The sequence below is a fragment of the Falco punctatus genome (assembly GCF_963210335.1).
Source record: "Falco punctatus genome assembly, chromosome: 6".
NCBI lineage: Eukaryota > Metazoa > Chordata > Aves > Falconiformes > Falconidae > Falco > Falco punctatus.
Window position 1 is genome coordinate 90,067,327 of NC_137585.1, and position 20,510 is coordinate 90,087,836.

Below are 20,510 nucleotides of genomic sequence, written 5' to 3' on the forward strand. Positions count from 1 at the left end.
TTGAAAGTGTGAAAGTGTGGCATATTTAGGTACTTTCAACAATAAAGGGGGGCAATGGCATGTCTTTCAAAGCCAGAGGAAAGGATGTTGCAGTAATTGAGATAGACTGTGACAAGCATTCGTGGATACATAACTTTGTTGACAGTGCCTAGCTCATTTGTTTTCAGAAAATGAAATGTGAGTACATTACAAGGTTCAGAGCAGAGCTCATGTGCAGAAGCTTGCTAGACCTGCAGCGGCTCTGAGCAAAGCCAGCTGCAGTGTCTCTGGATGGTCCTCATGAAGCAGCGAACTGGCCCCAGGCTGCACCCCCATAATAACAGAGCAGTGACATTTTCCTCAAAACTCTATAGGAAATACTTAGCACCACGAGGCTTGGAGTATGGTCAGAGCAACTGCCACTGCCGCTGGCCTGTATTTTGGGTAGGATGCTGGCGGTTATTGTGGTAAGGTTCAGGCACACCCTGGAGGAAAGACAGCAAAGAATTAAGCGTTTCATTATAGTGAAGTATCTTTTAAGTGAGACCCAAAATGTTCTCATGGGAAAGGCGGCAAGGTTAGATGGAGAGGTTTGCGGTACCAGACGTTTGTGGCAGATATACTCATTGCCTTTGCACTGCCTTGATAAGGACTCGTGCATCATCACTGCGATAGGTGCTTGAGCCTCCCGCAAAAAAAAAACAACCCACAAAACCAGCCCAAACACGTTAGGGTGCGAACCCCGCTTTCTTCGGGGAGCCGTGCCCGCGGCCTCGCTATTTCCCCCGCGCCGGCCGCTCCCGGGGCTTCGGGCCGGCCCAGCCCCCGCCGCAGCGGCCGCGCACGTGGCTCCCGCCGGCGGGGCGAGGACACAAAGCGGGCGGCGGGGAGGGGTGCGGAGGGGCTGTCACCGCCCCCCCAGCGCCCCGGGCAGCCCGCCCGCGGGGGCCGGCGAGGGTGGTCGCTGCCCCGGCGCCGCCAGCGCCCCGCCGAGCCCAGCGCCGTGCGCGCCGCCGTGCCGGGGAGCCGTGCCCGGGAGCCGTGTCCCCGCAGGCCCCGCCCCGGCGGCGCTGGCGTAGGCGCTGACGCCGCGGCCCGCCCCGGCCGGCGGACAGGCCGGCTAGCGGCGGGCGAGGGGCGCCGTTAGCTGCCGGGCTCCCCCCGCGGCGGCCGCCCGCCCCGCTAGGCCATGCGGTAGCGGGCTGCGGCGGGCCCGCGCTCTCGGCGGCCATGGAGGAGCTCCCGGGAGGCCGGCGGCCCCGGCTGGTTTCCACGCTGGGGCTGGGGCAGCGCTCCTGGGAGGTCACCTTAGACGCGGAGCGGGGGTGGCTGGCCTGGCGGGACCCCCGCCCGCCGCGCCGCCGCGGCGGCGGTGAGTGGAGCGGCGGGCCGGGCTGTGGCGGGCGGGCGGCCGTTAGCGCACCTGCCGCGGCCTGGCGGGGGCCGGGGCCGCCTGAGGGGCTGCCTCCCCTCCGCGGCGGGGCAAGGGCGTTCGCGACGTCCCCGGCGGCGTGGGGCAGCGCTCAGGGCGGCTTCGGGCGCGGGCGCCGGCGGGGACGGCCTGCACCGGCCCTGCCTGCTGGAGCCGGGTCCCACGGCGGCGGCGTGCCGCGCCGGGTGCGCTCAGCCTTCGGCGCCGAGTGTTTCCTGTACTTGGGCGCCTTTTCGCCCTGCGAAGGGCGGGCGGCAGCCGGTGCCCGCAGCAGCAGCCGCCTCCGGGGTTCAGAGTCCGACGGTGAAAGAGGACGGGTCCGGGCCGGGCGGTGCGGGAGCGGGGCAGATGCAGCCGAGGACGGAGCCGTGACAGGACTGTCACCGGCGGACAGGCGGCCGTGCTCAACGGCTCGGGCGATTAATCGGCTTGTGCGTTTCGAAACGAAGCGGAAAGCTGCTCGCCGTGAGCCGCAGATGCTGCGTGCCCCCGCAGCAAGGTCCCTGTCGGATGGGGAAGGCAGCTCCGGCGTCCGCTCGGGAGCGGGGCCGGTGACCGAGGGGGGAGCGCTGGCCGGGAGGGCGGGGGCGTCAGCCGGACCCCGCTGCTTCCCGGCGCTGTGAGCAGGGAGCAGCGCGTACTTTGTAATCCCGTATTTAAAACAATGGGAGCAGGACATGAGAGACTTGCAGAACTCTAAAAGCAACTTTTTTTAGTTACATGACCTAGTTGTGGCTAAAAAACTCTTTCATACTGAGGCAGTGTTTCAGGCGATTGTTATTTTTCAAGTAAATTGGGGTTTTTTGGGGTTTTTTTTTGAAGCTCTTTGTAAATGGCTTCATGGAAATTTCCAGCGGAGATGTAACTTTTTCAAGTTACAGTTTTGGAAATATTTAATGTAAGCCAATAGTTTGTAGTGGGGTAACAATGCTGTTGATAGTTCCCCTTTTGTGCAGTTAGAATAGTGCTGACCGACAAAACTGCAGCTGGGAGGTGTTACTGGTGAAAATACCTGACAAAATTTCAAGATAACTTCAGAAAAAGTCTGTATATGCAGTATCTCAAGCTTTCTACTACACTTTAGGTGGTATTTTATCAGTCTTTGGCCTTGGTTTTTTTATATAGTAATTATTCCCATTATTAATATAGCCCTATTAGCACGATACGCGAACATCTGAAAATGTGTGATGTCCTTCTTTTCACAGCAGCTGCCATAGAGTGGAGAACTGCTGTCATCCCCATTTTAGAGGTTGGAGGAACTGAAACAAACTAATAATAGAAAGGTTGACTGGAAGTTTAGCTGAGGAAAGTTTGAATATAGATGTCTCCAGCCCCAGGCAAGTTCCCAAACTTAAACAGTTAAATAATTTTTCCCTTCTTACCAAGTACCTTAAATATTCTCCTAATTTTATCATACTATCTTATTGGCCTAAGACCTTTTGAAAAAAGGTGAGGGGGGAAAAGGAGGACAACTCAACAAGAATTGTAAGAATTTGATGTTGTAGTTTACATAACTGAGAACTGGTCATGTTTTAAGTACATCACTTATTATTCATGATAACATAAAAATAGTTTGTTATCTTTCCCCTGCTATTGTATGAATACAATTTGATACGATCTAGTTTTTATCAGCACTACTGCTGAAAAAAGTATTTGAAAACTCCTGAACTTACCTCAAGAAATCTTGAGCTAAATGAGCTTAAGACTTTGAACACAAATTAGTTCTGTAATTCTGCCAAGCTTAATATATTGTTGTGAAAAATAAGCTACATGCTTTTAAAAATGAAATAAAATTAATCTAGAGAAATGTGGATCTTAAATTATAAACTTTCAAAACCTTTTGGTACAGTTGCTCTCAGTAGGTAAACTAGCTCCTGCTTTAGAGAGAATTTTGTTGAATTGGGTAAAATCCTTCTAAAAAGGCTTTTGCAAAATTAATAGTTGACTGATCTGTAGGACAGAGCAAGTTCAATGGGAACGCCGCCATTCTACTCTGTGATGGCTTCTTTTAGACCGTGCAAGTGACGCAAAATCACGCTAGATCTCTTACTAGCACTCCAAAGTTTCCAACTGCTTACAGTTGTAAGTTGTTGTAAATTTGTATAACTTTTTAAGTTGTAAATTTTTTTGCCTTACTCCTGGTAGGCCAAACTGGGTATGAACCTGACCATCGAAGATTGTTCCAAAGTGGATGTCAGAATGCTGGGAATGATGCAAGGAGGGCAGGATGGATAAAGTAGACTCTTTTTGAGGCAGTTTCTAAAGCAGTACTCAGTTAGAGATTCCGCAGGAGGCAAGTCTGGTTACTGAGTGTGGCTTCTGTCCTGTAGCATAGCTATTTACAAGTTTTTGAAAAATATGATGTGGACTCAGAACAGAAAAGCAAGGGTGGCAGGAGAAAAAGAAATGTCTAAGTATTCTGGAGGCATAGGTATAATTTATGTAGAGAGCAATACAATAAGTTATGTACCTGCTCTTCTTAACACCCTGATTAATTCATGTGTTTCCTGCACTGTGTTTTAATACCATCACAGTTTTATATTATTGCTGCCCTGTTGTCTTTAAGTTCTTCTAGGACCTGGGATGGCTCACTGTGTTCTCTGCAATTATTTTCAAAATATGAGCAGCATACATGACAGTATATAAACACACTTTATAATAGGGAAGGTGGTTAGTTAGAAACATATAATTTCAGAGGAGTTGCTTCACCAAGATTGGTATCTTTCTACCATTTAGCCTTTGACTACGTGACTACTGTGCATTATGCCTATATACAGACTTAATTATGTAGTATAACATTTGCTATATTTTTTGTTTTAATAGGTAGTTATTACAGTGAAACAGTTGTCTTTAAGCTGAAAAAACTCAGAGCTGCTTATTTTCTGAGTATTTGTTACTGTCTTGGATTTAGCTACATAAGTAAAAATGGTTGGTATATATTTTCTCAAGGTTTTCAGATTTTGGCAGGTAAGGAACTAGAGCTCTAGTTAGGTATATTGCAGAGGTGTTGAAATATCTGCCTCTCCCTGTTGCATCCAAATCGAGGAATGGATAGGAAACACCAAAGTGTGCTACTGTCCAGGAAAATATAGTTTTACAGAATATGGGGAAATTCTTGTGTTTTCTTATCTTTGTACAATGCTATTAAAATACATGTATATTTTTGAACAGTGTTCTATCAAAATGCATTTTGTGAAGAAAGAAGTATTAATTCAGGATAATTATTTTTAATTCTATCATTGAGAAGATACCAATAACAAAAAAAATGTTTGTTCAATTCATGGTATGTTTTTAAAACCTTAAATCCTAAATACTGTTTACTTTCCTTCTTACTGTTAGATCTTGTTTAACAGCCTCATATTTTCAGGTTTTGTCTTGAGTGTAATGAGGTCCCCGTTTCCTGTTCTTTGGTTGGACTTGTTTGAACTTAGAGGGAGAAGTTTCGTGTCAGATTTTTCATGTTTTCTCTGTTGCTTTTAGCTAGGCACCTTTTTTTTCCTAGGCATGCCTTCATCTTTAAATGTTCTGAAGAGTGTTATTTCTCAACCTTTTAACGTTTCTCCATGATATTTGCTTGTTAATGATAAATAGTGTATGCAAAGCTGGGCAAATAAGTCATTTTATTATTTCCTCATGTTGATGGCACAATCAGATTTTTCTCAAGTAACACATGATGAAATTTTGTGTACCAAATTGCGTAGCAGATTATATATTGCACGTATGTACTTACAGGTATTTTAGAAGTATTGGCTCAGACTGTATTGTGCCTGGTACGAAAACATTACAGATACAGAATGAGATCCTTTTGTTGTTTTCCCGGTTTTTTTATTTTTAAGTACAAGCATGAAGGGGATGATCAGACTAGATACTGGACTGTATGCCTTCGTGCCTTCACTTGTGTGCGCTTTCTTTTAACCTTTCTATTTCTCTCTTCAGAATTCTCTCTCAGCATGTCTCTTTTCCAGCTTTCCCCCCACAACAACAACTTGAGGAAGCCTCAGTACTAGCATTCACAATACTGATGCCATTCTGATGTTGTGGATTCTAAAGAATGCTCAGTTTCATAAACACAGTACTGAGACAGCAGAGGTGGGCCTGCTTGGAAATAAGGTCTGTCTGTCTGTCCAGCACCTGTAGTGTGTTGGCACATCCTTAGCAAGGTCATTTTTCATCGATTGTTTGCAGCTGGCAATGGGCACATGTAGAAATCTGAACCATGTTTTTCTCTGGACAGTTCCACTGACTACATCGAACAGTACGATGTGGGGAATAATAGCTTTAGAAGGCATTGTTTCTTTGGAATGCATAATCTTCTGGAAGATACGTTATTCAAATATAGGTGCATACTACGTTAAACAATACATGTTTTTCAGCATACACCTTTTAGGTGTTTTTGGGGTTTTCTTCCCCTTAAGGTGTAGAAGTGCATCTTAACTCTTGCTTTACCATTTAAATATTCATAGTTGAGTTGAAAAGATTTCATTTGGGAATTAAAAAAATAATGGGAAAACATTCAGTAGTATGATTTTAAATATGCAAATTGATCCAAGTTCAAATTGCTGTGATTTGATTCAAATTCAGATACATTGATGTGAAGCAGCAATGGTGTGTCTGAACATAGTAGGACCTGATCTATTTTATGTTAGTTTACAAAGTACTTGAAGAATTATGTTGGGGAAAAAAAACCCAAACCAATTTCACTGTACATGGCTGTATGTTGTGAGATCATGTCCTTCAGATGTTTCGCTGACTCTTCTACAGTTAAATTAAATCGTTTAGTCATGAGGTCTGTTTTCTTCTCCCTCCCATAGGATGTGAATTCTCTGCGATTCTGTTCTGTAACCCTATCCACCATCTTCTCTTATTTTGGTCTTTATTAGACTACAGCTTTCTGTAGTGCATGGGCAATATAATGCAATATAATTTCCTATAGAAAACATTCTTGTTTTCTTGCTTTTAGGTGAAGGCAAAGCTTAAACTTAGGGCAAGATATCTTACCATTCATGAGCTCTGTAACAGTAACTTAATTTTCAAAGTGACTGAAAAAATACTTTTTCCTTAAATCTGCACCCCAGCTTTCTGTTTTTTTATATTTTTAAGTCACAAGAGTATACTAATACTTTAAATAAATTGTGAATACCACTCTATAACTATGGGCGATGCTGTGATCAGTGACATTTTTATTCTTTTGCACATGTGTGTTGCTTTGAGCTAACATATTTCTGAGGGAGTGATCTGGCCTGTAGGATGCGTAGCTGGCAGTGACAAATGAACAAATCTTGACTGTGTTTCTGAGTGAGTTTGTTTGTAAACTCAGGAAGTATTCTGTGGGAGCAGCAGACAGCAACAGCAATGATGCCCCAAAAGGCCTTTCTTAACACAGAAGAACACGCTTCACAACTGCCAGCTACTTTTTTTTTTTTTTTTTTTTTCAAAGAAAGCCACTGTTATTGTGCTTACCTTGGGTATTTTCTCCCAGTTGCTTAATGTGGGCAAAAGTAGTATGCATCTAATGCAGTATTTTACTGATTAGTCAGTTTGCACTTCGAGAAAAGTTTCTGTTAAGACCGTAAGAGCGCTGTGACCCAGAATGAGTGATGACTGGCACAGCCAGCATGCTGGGAAGGCTGTCACCTGTACATTGGTGTTTTGTTTGGATTTTTTAAAATTTCTTTTTCTTTCCATGCCCCTTCATCCAGCTGCTCTGGATGGATAACTCATTATTTTTAGTGTCATGTATGCTAGACGTTGAACAAGGTGAGACGTGAAAACATAGATGTGTAAAGATCTTTAGGCTTAAGAATTTGATACGTACTTCAGTATTTCTGAACTTGGAATTCAGTCTCTTGAGTTTAGATGTGTATGTTGAAAAAGTCATGGTATTTTGCCTGGAGTTTTGTCAAGGAACTGTTGTGTGCTACTTGGTTGAATATTGTATTGAGCCAAGCGAAATTCTTGGTTTGTTCGATATGTTCTGAGCCTGTAGTTCAACTTTTTTAAGTAATGTTGATCTAGTAGTGCTGGTGTAAGTACCATCTTTTCTTTTCCTTTTTTTTTTTTTTTTTTTTTTTTTTTTAATGTGGCAATAAGATTTACCATATTTTGGGAGAAATTCATATAGGTGAAGAGCTAGACCTTTATGAGTGAACACAGTTATGCTAAATCAGTGAAAGAAGTGGCTCCTGCTACGTGGTAATAGGTAAATGCTACAAAAGTAGGTGTGGGAAAGGGCTTTGGTTAGTACATATGTGAACCTTGTCAACCTCTCAAAAGAGGCGGGATGACCTTCTGCTTATTTTTGTGGTGGGTTTTGGTGATTAAATGGCAGATGAGGGCATTGTGTTTATAGGAGAAGGACTGTACTGCTTGTACTGAAGGTCTCTGATTGCTTCCCACTGGAAACTTCTCCCTTCTGGGGAAAAGGAAGGGTGGGACTAAGTAGTTCATTTGCTTTCTGATTAAACAATATGCTGTATAACACCAAGTTGAATAGTGATAGTCATATTTGGGCTGATAAAAATTCTTGAACTCTATTCAAACACAAATGCCACCACATTCAGATTTCTTTTTATAAGCTGTAGGGAGTGTTCTGAATAATATGTTTATATTCGAGACAGCTTTGTATCTTTCTGGCTCTCTGTAATTGCAGTATCAGGTAGTGTGTGGGTTTGACTGTCTTGAGTATACTCGTCAGGGCAGTGGAGTTGCTTGATGCTTGTACAGTACTGAGGGCCACAGTTGGCATAGCTGGGTATTCATAGAATAGAAACTTCTCAGACTTTCACCAAACCCAAGGATTTACAGAGGGAAGGTGAGATGGAAGGTGCAATCACTCTGTTCTTTGCTTTTTTTTTTCCTCTGCTCTCTCCGCTCCCCCCCCCGCCCCCCCCCCCCCCCGCCTTGCTTTTCAGGAATCTGTTTGTTCAGATATGTGACTCTTGTGGTTTAAGATTAAAAAAAATGCGCATACATAACTAAAACATTGTGCTTTTTGCCACATCTGTGAAGAGATTTTCTGGAAAAGTAGAACTTCCAGTCATGCAATTGTCAGGGAGCGCACATCTGAAGAGTTAGGAGAGCTTAGTAGAAGTGGTTTCAATGTCTAGGGTTGTTAATATAAGCTGTGTAATATGTGCTAAAATATATACTCCAAAGTAATGCTTTGAGTGATACGGATTTGGCAATGCTTTTCAATTTGTTTGCTGTTTGTACAGTTGGACAGCTTTATGTAATAGAAAAGTCCTAATAAAACAATGACTTTTGTTGCTGCTCCTAGAATATATGCTGATAAGGATCTAGTATGTAGAGCTGTTTCCCCAAATATTAATTAAAGCAGTGTCATTTAAATTTTGAGCTACTTGTACTTTGTCAGTTTTGTAGCATATCCTTGAGCAACAACAAAATTAGTTATCACTTAACTGCAATCTTTGTAAATGCAACAAGCTTTCTTTCATATTCTGGTGTGTGGATAGGCAGCATAGCCATTAGGAAAATTACAACTAAAAGAAGTTCTGGGAAAGAAAGGTTAAAGAACATGCTCCCTTTCCTTAATTTATTGTTCCATCTCTGTTCTGCATTTTTTTAGTGTTGGATAAATGGATAATCTTATTGAGATCTCATAGCAGATCTTTTTTCTGAATGTTGGGAAGACCAATGAACTGTTACTATCCAATATTAAATAGTTGATACAGTCTTACATGTATATGTATGATATCTATATCTGTATACAAGTAAAGTGTTTTTAGCGACTTCATGTCTGCTGTTGGATCTTTTTAAAGACATTCGGTGACTGCTGCATTTCCCCATCATGCCTTAAATATAGTAAATGCAATTATTATAAGCTGAAATTTGTTTTGTAAGTAGTTAAAACATGTGAATACAGCCAGATTCCTGAAAGACTGCGGAGGCTACATTTCTTTAGTATCAAGCTAAAAACCTGTAGGAAGATAAAATTCTCTAAAGGAATACAAATAAAGTCAAATACTAAAACACATGGTAAAGGAAAACAAAAATCATGTGTGTAGTCCACAACATGTCAGTAGACATCACAATAGGTGACAGCACTGTTAACTAAAAGAAATAAATAGGACAGGGGAAAAGAAAAACTGAGCTTGTGGCAGATGAATTGTAGCCACCACTGTGAGAAGTTCAGGAAAATTTTTTGCTTATTTTACATTCCTCAGTCACCACCATGGTACTTCTGCAGAACAGTGAGGAAGATGAAATGTAAGATAAACCCCAGTAACAACAGTATTAAATTCTGTATTTTGTGTTTAATGTATCTTTATATCTCTCTCTTCTCCCCACCCCCATTTGAGAGAAATAAGTATATTATACTTGTTATTATATAAGAGATTGTAACAATAGAATATTATGTAATTGCTTTGCAGGTGTGTATCTATACACAGAGCACTTGCTTATCCATGAATACAATGCATTTTCAGTTCCACTTTTTTTTCCTAGATAAGGTAAAAGCAGAGAAATTTTGAAATCAGTAATGAAAATGAGACAAAATCCCCAGTTTGATGGGAATTAAGACTGAGAAGATACTGAGGGACTATAAGTGAAAAAAGAGTGAAGGTGGAGGTCATAGTTTCATAGTGTAAGAGCAAGAAGCCTTTAATTCTGAAAAACACTAGTTTTGAATTTGATACAAGGGAAATATATTTAACAGTACATATAACATCTAGGATTTTCTTCTTAGGAGATCCTGAAGTTTTAAAGCTTAGTGGGATTTAAAGTCTTAAGAATTCATATGAGTGCCCTTCTTTCACAAGCCAACTGCTTACTTGAGAATAACAAATAGCCTCAGTAGTCTCTCTGTGCTAGATTTAGTTGCACATTCTTTGAAATAGCTTGGGCTATTCACTGTCAAATATCTGGACTAGGTGTCATTGAAAGGGCAATTTCATTACTCTGAAATCCATGTTGCTGGATTTTGGCTTCATGCAAAAATGGTCTTATACTCAGAATACTTAATTTGCTGAGAAACCAGACATTTAAAATATTATTTAAGGTAGTTCATAGGTGATTATGGGTTATCTGCTTTGACTAGAGGATAAAGGAAATTCAAAATATTCAGCAAATTTTTACTTATGCTCTTGGTTGTGCTTATTGAACAGCTACCTTAATTGTATGTCTATATCATATTATGTGTAGAAATAATCATTCTGCTGCTGTTTTAAGATGTTAATGTGTAGGATCTTGTGTTCATACAGAAAACTATGTTGTACCAACCTCTGAGATCATTGCTGTAGAAGAAACTGAACTTAATGAGAAACAGCGTAATATTGGCAGATGGCAAAAAATGGCAAAGCCACATGCTTTCACAGGTAAGACAAATACAGTCTCAGGATGCTTGTGCTAATTATTTTGTTGGAGGTACTTTAGGGCATACTCAAAATGAATCTTCAGATTCCTTTTAACATTTTAATTATGCATTTAAAAAACCCCAAAACATCCTCACCCTGCCAAAAAAAAAACAAAAAACAACCAAACCAAAACAACTCGGAAACAAAGGAACGAACAAAACTTAGCAAAAATCTGCCAGTTCACATTTAAAGATTCTTATTTTGGAAAATAAACCCCTTTCTTTAAGAACACATGCTGTGTTTAGTAATTTAATGAAGGCCTAACAAATGTCTTATGTTTCTGCAGCAAGACACTTGCTTTCTACTACGTGATAAGAAAGTCAAGGGAGAGTCTAGAAAAATGAGTCTTAAATGTTTGAGTTTTTAAAAAATTATCCCTAACCATCAGAATGTGTGCCTGTAAAGGTTCTTTGCATTATTGACTGCATTCTTAAAACAAAGTGCCAGAAATAAATTTCTGTTTGTTTTTGGGAAGAGTGGTGACTTCTGTGCCGCAAAGCTGGGGCAAATGCGATTGCTCCCATGCCAAAATTCTGCGTTGTGGAGTACTTTCCTCACATGTAGTCCTTCAGTAACAATGATTAGTGATATTGTAGGTGGAAAGGTAAGAGTGCTTCTTGTCTCACCAGCCTTGTCCTTAATGCACAAAAACCCTCAACCTCTTTTCTGAAATTTCAGCTTTATGAAATTGAATTCACCCTTGTTGGTTACATGGGAGCTGATGTGAGGGTTTGGTTTATCCTCTTAAGCTTATGGCATTTTATCTTATGTAGACATTGCAGACTTTCAATATGGATGAAATTATATATCAGCTCAGTGAACTTCTATGTAAGTACGTCTATAATCAGTTTGTGGAAAATGGATTCTATTTATTTTAAAAAGAAGCTTATGTTTGGGTATCTGCTGTAAGGTAAAGACCGAGAGCAAGTGTTTTCATTTTGACTTTCAACAAATGTCCTGTTCATATTCTCTGAATGCCTCTGTTTTTTGCAGAAATGTGTAGTAGGGGTGAAATACCACTTTTTTTTTCCAAGGGTAGATATTTTGAAGATCTCTCTGAAATGCATTTGCTATTTCACAGGACTGTGTCATTGTGCCTTTTTATTTATTTATTTTTTTAATTTAAATAGTGTATTACGTGAAGAAAGACCGCAATCACCGCTGGCGGTGTGGTGACGTGACGTTTTCATGTGTTGATGAGTACTTGTATGATCAGTGGATGCAGGCGCTCAAACAATTACTTGAAATGCAGAGTAAGTCTGACTAAGCTACAAACATTTGCAGCATCATTTTACAGGCTTGTATACCAGTTAATGCTGGTTTGATATATCTGCTTTTTTTAACTCTTCAGAGGAGCTTACATTCAAAAGTTGAGGGAGCTGAAAGCTGAAGTGTCTCTTCTTCACTAATTCTGTATCTCACATATTTGACAAGTTGTACCAAGTGTTTTACTGTATAATCAGTCAGGACTACAGGTGTCACAATTTTGCCCAGATGTAAATTATTTTCACAAAATATGAACACATTAGAAGCTTAGAAGAAGCTTTAAATGACTGTAGCTTCGGAGAAAGAAAAGAGCACATGTAAGCTCAGAGATATGAGGTACTTGGAGATCTGAGGACAAGGACTGCAGTGATCGTAAGATTTGTGTGTGGCTTTTTGTGTGTCTGTCTCGCCTTTCCAGTCTCTTTCATCAGCAACGTGCCTTCTGTAGTAAGAGTTCCATTAATTGTTTCTAGGACTCTTGTACATCTATTTCTTGGAAGACTAAAAGCAGTTCTGCAGGAGTTATTCCTGAAAGAGATACCTTGACAGATGTCAGGGAGCGGCAGGAACAGAGCAACTCCATGGCAGAAGGGAGGTCAAGGATGACCATATCACAGGCAGTGTCCCCACCAACCAGGGTAAAGTCCCGCTGTATTTGAGGGGTGGGCAGAGTAGGGATGGGGTTAGCAGCAGGTTTGAGTTACAGCTCAGATGAGCTCATCGGGTCTATCCAGGGAGGCCAGACAGGAGCAGCAGGAGATGGAGATGGAGGCGGAGGCAGGACTGGACATAAATTACCTATAGCATAGGTCTGAGGTCCATCTGAGACACCAAGCCAGAGAAGGGATTGGATACAAGTATACCTATGGTGTGACTCAAGCAAATACTTAAGACTCACAGAATAAAAATGGCTATTTAACAAAAAAATATTCTGAACAGGTATTGGAAGCATACATCTCACACATACAAAACAAAAACGTTATTTACACAAGGTATGTGGCTTCCAGTAAAATATTTTGAAAAATGAGGTTTGTGCACACATTCAGCACGCCTGTGAGAGATGCGACCTGGACGGTTATCTTGGTTTGAGTGCAGGTGTTCATTCTATTGGTAACAATTTCAGAAAAGGTGTCAGACGTTCTTAGAGAGGGTGAATGGTGCTTTGGGTGAGTGGCAGCTTGAAACCATTCAAAAGGTGTAGCCTGGGTGCATTTATTATGCAAGTGTGCTGACTTAATAACTGTTTATTCTTTCATTTTGCCATCTGAGGAAGTACAAATCTTGTAACAGATCTCTCTGTTCTATACAAAAAAGGAAAGGTCTCCAGGTGCAGCAAGAAGTACTGTTTTGTCTATCTGTTAGTACAGAGGTGTAACAATTGTTTCATTGCTACCACCAATGTAAATCCATAACTATTTGAACAAATTTGAGATAATGATATCAAAGGTATTTTCTGCGGGGAAGGAGTTATGCTATAGGACAAGCACTTGTGCAGACATAGTTCTGTGAGGTATTCTTACTGTATCTTTATCACAAAAAGGAAATACATTTTAACTATGTTACCAAAACAAGAACATTGTTTAAATAAATTAATGTAAAAGTATTTCTATATGTGCTTTCACTCATAAGTGCCTTTCCTATTGCTGCCCTTGGTTTGTCTTTTGTCGTTTATGCCTGTGATACTAATGCAATTTAGTGGGAAGGTACTGCAAGAATAGTACGCTCAAGAATGAGACATGGGGTCTGATGAAATGATTCTGAATTTCATCTGCTATCTTATTACCAATTTGTTCAATACTGCCAGTATCCTCAGTATAATAAAGAGGATAGATGAAAACAGGGTTTTATAGCTCTTTCAGAAAGAGTTATAAAAGGCTTATATGCTGTGTTCTCTTTGATGTTTACATGTTTGGTTTTGTATAGCTTGTTGAATTTTTGTTTTGTGTAAAAAAGTAGTAAACAAGAATTTTTTCTTTACTGCAGGGTCTAGACCAAAGCACTTGCTTGTGTATATTAATCCTTATGGAGGAAAACGACAAGGGAAGAGGATTTATGAGCAGAAAGTTGCTCCACTCTTTAGTCTGGCTTCTATCTCCACTGATGTTGTTAGTGAGTAATGAACATTTTCCTTTCTTAATAAATGTAATATGAGCTCTTTAAAACATAGCTGAGTATCTTAAAGTTTTTTCTGTTAGTTTCATTTTCTTAGTAAGAAAAGGTATGTAAGTGGTAGAGAAGGAGTGTTTTCTAATTAAAGCATAGGTAGCCATAAAATGGCAACCTTATATCACTTTTCTGCGTACTAAACTAAAACGTCTGGTACTTCTGAGCTATTTGAGCTCTTCATTTATAAGATACCGCCTTTTTTATTTCTTTCAGTTTTACTGTTAAAACCAGTTGTTCATTTGCACAATATTTTAGTGAAATATTTTTCCGTATGTACTGCAGTGCATGTTTCTTTCAATTCTTTCCTTGGCATAAAATTTTTTTGAAACACATTTTATGGGCAGGCTGTTTATGGTCACATTGTTAATAGAATTGTGGTTATTAATCAATTAATAACACTTTTATAATCGTATTTATATACAATTTTCTAATAATATTTTTATAATAGTAATTTTTAATGTGTTTATTCATAGTAACTGAATATGCTAACCATGCTAAGGACAATTTATTTGAAGTTAATATTAATAAATATGATGGGTAAGTAACTTCATTTGCCTTTTTAAAATTCTTTCTCTAGCTAATATATTCTGTAATTTGTCTGTTCTTGTCTCTAACTTGAGTAGCCTTCATTGCTGATATGTTTATTGCCACATCTGAAAGTTCTGGGGCATATTCCTTTGCATAGGAGATCCTATTTAGGAGTATCAAATTAAAACTAAACTGTTTCAGTAAACCAATTCGACACACGATACGTTCAAGTGTAGTATAACAATATTTGCGTGAGATCTGTGTTGAAAAGGTGAATGTAAGATTAATTCTGCTCGTCCAGATGTTGAGCATTCTATAATGGCTCGAAAGCTACCCTGAAATGTTTTGTGGTATAGGTGATCTTGACACAAACATCAGTCCAGAACACTGCAACAGTGGCATTCAGGCTGTGTGTAAAACCCATGAACTGTTTAGAAATGTTTGAGAGGTCCTCTTGCTACAGGACTGTTCAAATAATGGCTACATCATTTGGCTTTATTTGTGTTTGTTCTGTTGTGGAATTGCTATTTTAAAAGAATACCTAACTGAATGGTGAAATTGCATTCAATTATTAAATCTGCTGTAGAAGCAGAATATTTTAATAAATAAGTTAGTCATTCCAGTTTCCAGTTCATGACATGAGACAAGTTACATGACTCAAAATCATGAAAATGTATGTGGTACCGATGCAGATAAACTCTCATAGCTATAGTATTTTAAAATAGTATGTTGTGCTTGTTGCCATTTAAACTGGTAAGCTGCAAAAATAAAACACTTTCTGTCTTTTCAGAGTACTTTTGTTAGGCGAGCAGATCCGTATGCATTGTGTAAGTCAAGTGAGGCCATGACGTTGACAAATCGTGGTAGTAAGAACCTACATTCACAGGCTGAGCTCCTAGACTTCACCTGTCTTAAAATGAGTTGAATTTAAATAAGCAGTTTTGACTATTCTAGGATTTTTCTTAATAATGCAGAAATGCAAGGAAGGGAAACTTGAGATCCTAGAAAAACCTAGTTAGTCAAATCAAATGAAAAGGAAAAATCTTAAGTGATTTGAAATAGGTAGTACTGATAGTTGATGAAATCCCAGTACAGAGCAGAAAAGGAAAGCAAGTGAGCCCATGTCCACTCCTACCAAACTGTTTTTTACAACAAGAGGCAGTGACCAGTTGTAGTTGTACTTGAAGTGTTTTGGCAGATTCAAAGTCTTTTATTGCAGATTTTTTTTTTTATTATTATTTTTATTTTGGTTTGGTGGGTTTTTTTCGGTTTTCTCTCTAACATGACTGAGCTAAAAATTTGGCCAGAGTGCTGCATCTTTTTAGAATCTCATGATTCTTCTATTCCCATTCTGGGCCTGAAGGGCGGTTATCTTGGGAACTACAGCCTATCTTTCCAAGCCTGATTTTTGTCCATCATGTACAGGTCTGTTTCCGTTGTGAACAGTGATGTTAGTATCAATATAAGAGCTCCTTCCTACTTTTTAAATAAAAGATCACGTGGTTATAGGGAAGATTTTTAAAATGGTTGAACCACATGCATGTATGTATTTCTTAAAGACTGACTTTTCTCATGTACAGGAAAAGCTTCTTTGGATTCCTACACCAAATTGTTGTTCACCGGTTCTCTTAGACTGGTTCTAATGAGCGGCTTTCCCTTCGTTCAGTGATGGGTTTCTTCATTTAATCTCCAGATTCCCTATTTGGCAAAGCTATACCTGTAATTTTGGAACTAGATGCAGGATTTTTAATAACTGCTTCGCTGCTTTCCAAGTGTATTTACTTGAGACAGCTTATTTAAACTTCTTACGCATGTTTCCTGTTCTTGCTGTTTTCCCTTATAAGAATTTCTGATGGTGGGTGTTCTAATGTAACAGCTCAGTGGTAGAACAGCTTCCCTTTAAAGACAGTTAGAATATAACAGGCTTTTGTACGTCATTGTGCAGAACAACCAGAGCATGCTGTAATTTTGTGCAGGTAATGACCGTGTTCAGAATAAGTCTAACATGTATGAATAGCTATGCTTCCTTATCCATATGCCTGTTGCACAAGCCTTTGTAAAACTGTTTCAGGTTGTTTTCTTAGTTCTTGAGTTAGTTCACAGCATGGCTGAGATTAGAAGGGACCGTAGTTCTTTTAAAACTCATTTGTCTTCTGGACTTGCTTCTCCTGAAGTCCTTTAGCGTATGTAGTTAACTGTTGTCATCTGTCTGAAAAGTGAAATGTTTGTCCATTAGAAAAATAAACCCAAAATGTAAGAATCACTCTAAGGTGATCTCTTACAAGTAGTTCTTCACTAGGGGCCTTCACACATGTGACTTGCACGTTGTTGATCTGATGTGTGCAATGAATTTGGTCATGCTGATACTGTGTACTTTATCTGTTCTTTATCTGTTAGTAGTTACTTTTTATTTGTATAGACGTTCATATCGTTGTCATCTCTGAGCCTGGACATATTATTTGTTATAAATAGAATACTACTGAGACAACATTGACCTTGAACTGATATGGAAATTTTTGTCCACTTAACCACTTTCTTAGTGTCTGCAGAGAAAGATGAGGCACACTAAAGTTGAGGAATAATGTAGTTAAGCTATGAGAAGAAAAATTAATTATAAAAATTAAAAACAAACATCCTTTTCGTCCTTCTCTCCCAGTTTCTTAGGTCTTGACTTAGAGTTGGACAGTCTGTACTTTTAAGACTGTCCTCTCCATTCAGGAAAAAATGACTGGGTTTTTTCAAGCTTTCCTTCTGCTGAAAATACAATAATAAGTGCATTTTAATCATCAATACTTAAAAATTAAATAAACTAACTTTTCCTATGAAAAAAAGCGCTCATTCTGCAATATCTGTTGCTCGGTATGTGGAAGAGTAAGTATTAGTTTATGCATTAGCAATGATTGCTATAGATAACAGTAAACATTCCTAAACATGCATGCTGGGGACTACATACATAACTTTGGATTTGTCATGTGTTTCTTTAAAGTGCATTTCAATTAGTTTTTCAGTTAAAGAATGTTTATGCTTTTAGAGTTCAGGGTGTGCATTTGATTATTGCGCATGAAATATATACTGCTGTAAAATAGTCTTTTACTTCCTAGTATTTGCTTGGCTGCGGACTCTCTGCTGAGCTTTAACATATTGAGGATCTGTGTAGCTGCTGCACCAGCTCTGACCTGAATTAAATTTGCAAAACAAAGTTTTGCATCTGGTAACATTTAGAACTCTGTGTTTTATTATGAATGGTTATGTAGAGATACATGACTTCTGTCTGTTTGATGGGCTTTCAGCATGTTCAGAAGAGCATGCAAGCATGCACTTTTCTGTTTTTTGACTTTCATATAATGTATATACCTATTAAATCAATAGTGTAAAATATGATTCTGCCTGAAGTCATGAATATTAACTTAATTTTCCCTTTTTAGTAAAGGTACCCTATTTCCATTTTATTTACTTAGAAAGCTGTATGTACAGTCCTGTTCAGTGTTTTCCTTGTATAGTGAATTTCCACTGATACTTGTCTGTCTGCACACAGCAATAGAGGATAAAGATATTTTTATTTTTTTTTAGGTTTCATTCCAGCTTTTTTTTTTTTTCTAACATGACAGACGTGTCTAGGTGCATTTGCAGTTGTGTAGCTTGATTATTTTTTTTTTCTGCTTTTTGTTAATTGCCAAGTTGACTGTGGGCTACTATATCCTGTAAAGATGGAGGAGGAGAATAGAACAACTATTTTTGATGTGTCCAGTGCATGCCCTAAGTAGAACACTTGCCGTGTTGTTTATTGACTGTTAGTGTGCATTCTAATTTGTGTTTCCTGGCAGTGTTGTTTGTGTTGGTGGGGACGGCATGTTCAGTGAAGTGATGCATGGTCTCATTGGAAGAATGCAGAAGGACTCTGGCATAGACCAAAATAATCCCAAAGCACCATTAGTCCAGTGCAATATAAGGATTGGCATAATTCCTGCTGGTAAGAAAGGGTTAACTTTCAGTTTACTTTATTCATTTATTCTTGAAATTTCTTCGCACTCAGAACTTACTGAACATAGGCTGAAGTGTAAGATAGGAACAATGATATTGCATAAAGACACCTAGCTAAAGCTGTTTATATCCTGGTATAATCATTGATCACATGCAACTTTATTTGGGAAGGATACTTTGAACATTAAGATTTTATTTCCTTTACAACTTTAGAATTTAATTACTACTTTCTTTTTTTTTGGTGGCTTATTGTGTGGTAATACAATATAAGATGTTGAAAATAATACCTTTGTCCATCTGAACACATTAATTTATGAAATTTACTGAACAGAGACTGACTTAAATATTTTTCCAGTTCCAAATGCTCCACAAATGTAGTTAGAATTGTAATGAGAGCCTCCCACTGGTCTGGCAAACTCCAAACAAATGCTAAGATTTCTCCTTTTCCACTCCCCCCACCTTCCCTTTAGTTGTCATCACAGAAAGCATGAATCAACTACAGCTGAGGAACAGTCCTCGGGTTCCAGGCCAAGTTGTATTGTTTGCCCCTTTTTAGAGGTGCTGTACCTTCACAGTTCTCACTTTTTCAGGCAGTCCTGACTACTGTCTTTGAGAGACGGTAGTCTTTGTCTACTTTGAGAGACATCTGAGAAAACTCATTCTTGGAATTCAGATCTTTGGTGATAACATAGTTTTTTGTTGGCTATAGGTACTCTTTGGATCGATCTCGCTGTTAAGTCTAGTGTCCTGGGTTTTACTTCACCCTGCCCAGTTGGTCCCCAAGGTTCCTTCAAAAGTGGACTTACAAGATGACCCTCTCTTCCAGGACTGGCTTCAGTGTTACAACTCTTTTTAATAGCATCTGCAATTTTAAGGACTCTGTGGAAAGACAAATGGACAATTTGGTGTCTTTTCTATGCTGTTCGCTTTTTCTTGTCAGATGCTTGAGCTCTGAATTAAAGAACTGGGATATGAAATAAACATTATGAGCTTCTGAGTAGAACCAAAACACAGATGTTATGAGAAGATTTAGCACAGGTTGTAAAAATACACCAATGTAAATAGTGTATTTGTACCCTCAGGCTTTAGGTGACTAATTTTATATTCCTTATATCTTTGTTAAGAAAGTATTCAAACCCAAATGGTCTGAATTGTTGCTTGGAAGAAGCTTAGCCCTTTCTGCTTGCAGTACTATAAGGGTTAGATATGTAAAAGTTGCAGTGTGAATACCCCCTTACAGATTTTAATTTCCTTGTTAGTTAGCACATTAAGGGTTCTGTATAACAATTATGATATTCAAGTATATTCTAATTTTATTTGTTAAAGCTTTATATTAAAATCAGTTTGTATAGTACATTTAACAAGAATGGAGTTTGAAGTGTTCCACCCTTTGTTTCCTTTATTTGGGCAAATTTCTTGAACTAAAGGTTTTTGCTTATATGGCTGGTTTCAGGAGATTTTGCCTACTGGTGATACTAATGACAATAGAACATAGAATAGAAAAACCAGAATCTCTTAAGAACTATTTCTTTGTCCTTAGGAAATTAACTATAAGCATGTTAAAATTGAAAGATTAACCTTGCTTTTTCAACAATTTCTTAATGCATTTTTTCCAATTGCAACCCGAAAGTATGATCTTCACCGATATTTTCATATTGCTAACATGTATCAAGTCACTTTCTTCTCTTAAATACTGCAGTGTTTTGTTTGTTTTGTTTTGTCCATTGTAGCTGTTTGCTATTTGTATGTATACTGCATGCTCTATTCCTTGAACTAACTTGAGGTAC

The 20,510-nt window shown here is 39.1% G+C and overlaps 1 protein-coding gene across 4 annotated transcripts in view; it reads left to right on the top strand.

Annotated features, from left to right (window-relative positions):
• Window positions 1-896: 896 nt before the first annotated feature.
• Window positions 897-20,510, top strand: part of CERK (ceramide kinase) — a 39,700-nt gene continuing 20,086 nt past the window's right edge. Inside the window, exons 1-6 of one of the 4 annotated variants that reach the window (XM_080392141.1) lie at window positions 897-1,351; window positions 10,630-10,743; window positions 11,913-12,035; window positions 14,032-14,157; window positions 14,688-14,751; window positions 18,567-18,712. In XM_080392141.1, the coding sequence (XP_080248267.1) occupies window positions 1,210-1,351; window positions 10,630-10,743; window positions 11,913-12,035; window positions 14,032-14,157; window positions 14,688-14,751; window positions 18,567-18,712 (715 nt within the window). In that variant the 5' untranslated portion in view covers window positions 897-1,209. Of the gene's footprint in view, window positions 1,352-2,634; window positions 5,501-8,211; window positions 8,235-10,629; window positions 10,744-11,912; window positions 12,036-14,031; window positions 14,158-14,687; window positions 14,752-18,566; window positions 18,713-20,510 lie in introns of those variants that run through there. The other 3 variants (XM_080392140.1, XM_080392143.1, XM_080392142.1) reach the window with 3 other exon arrangements.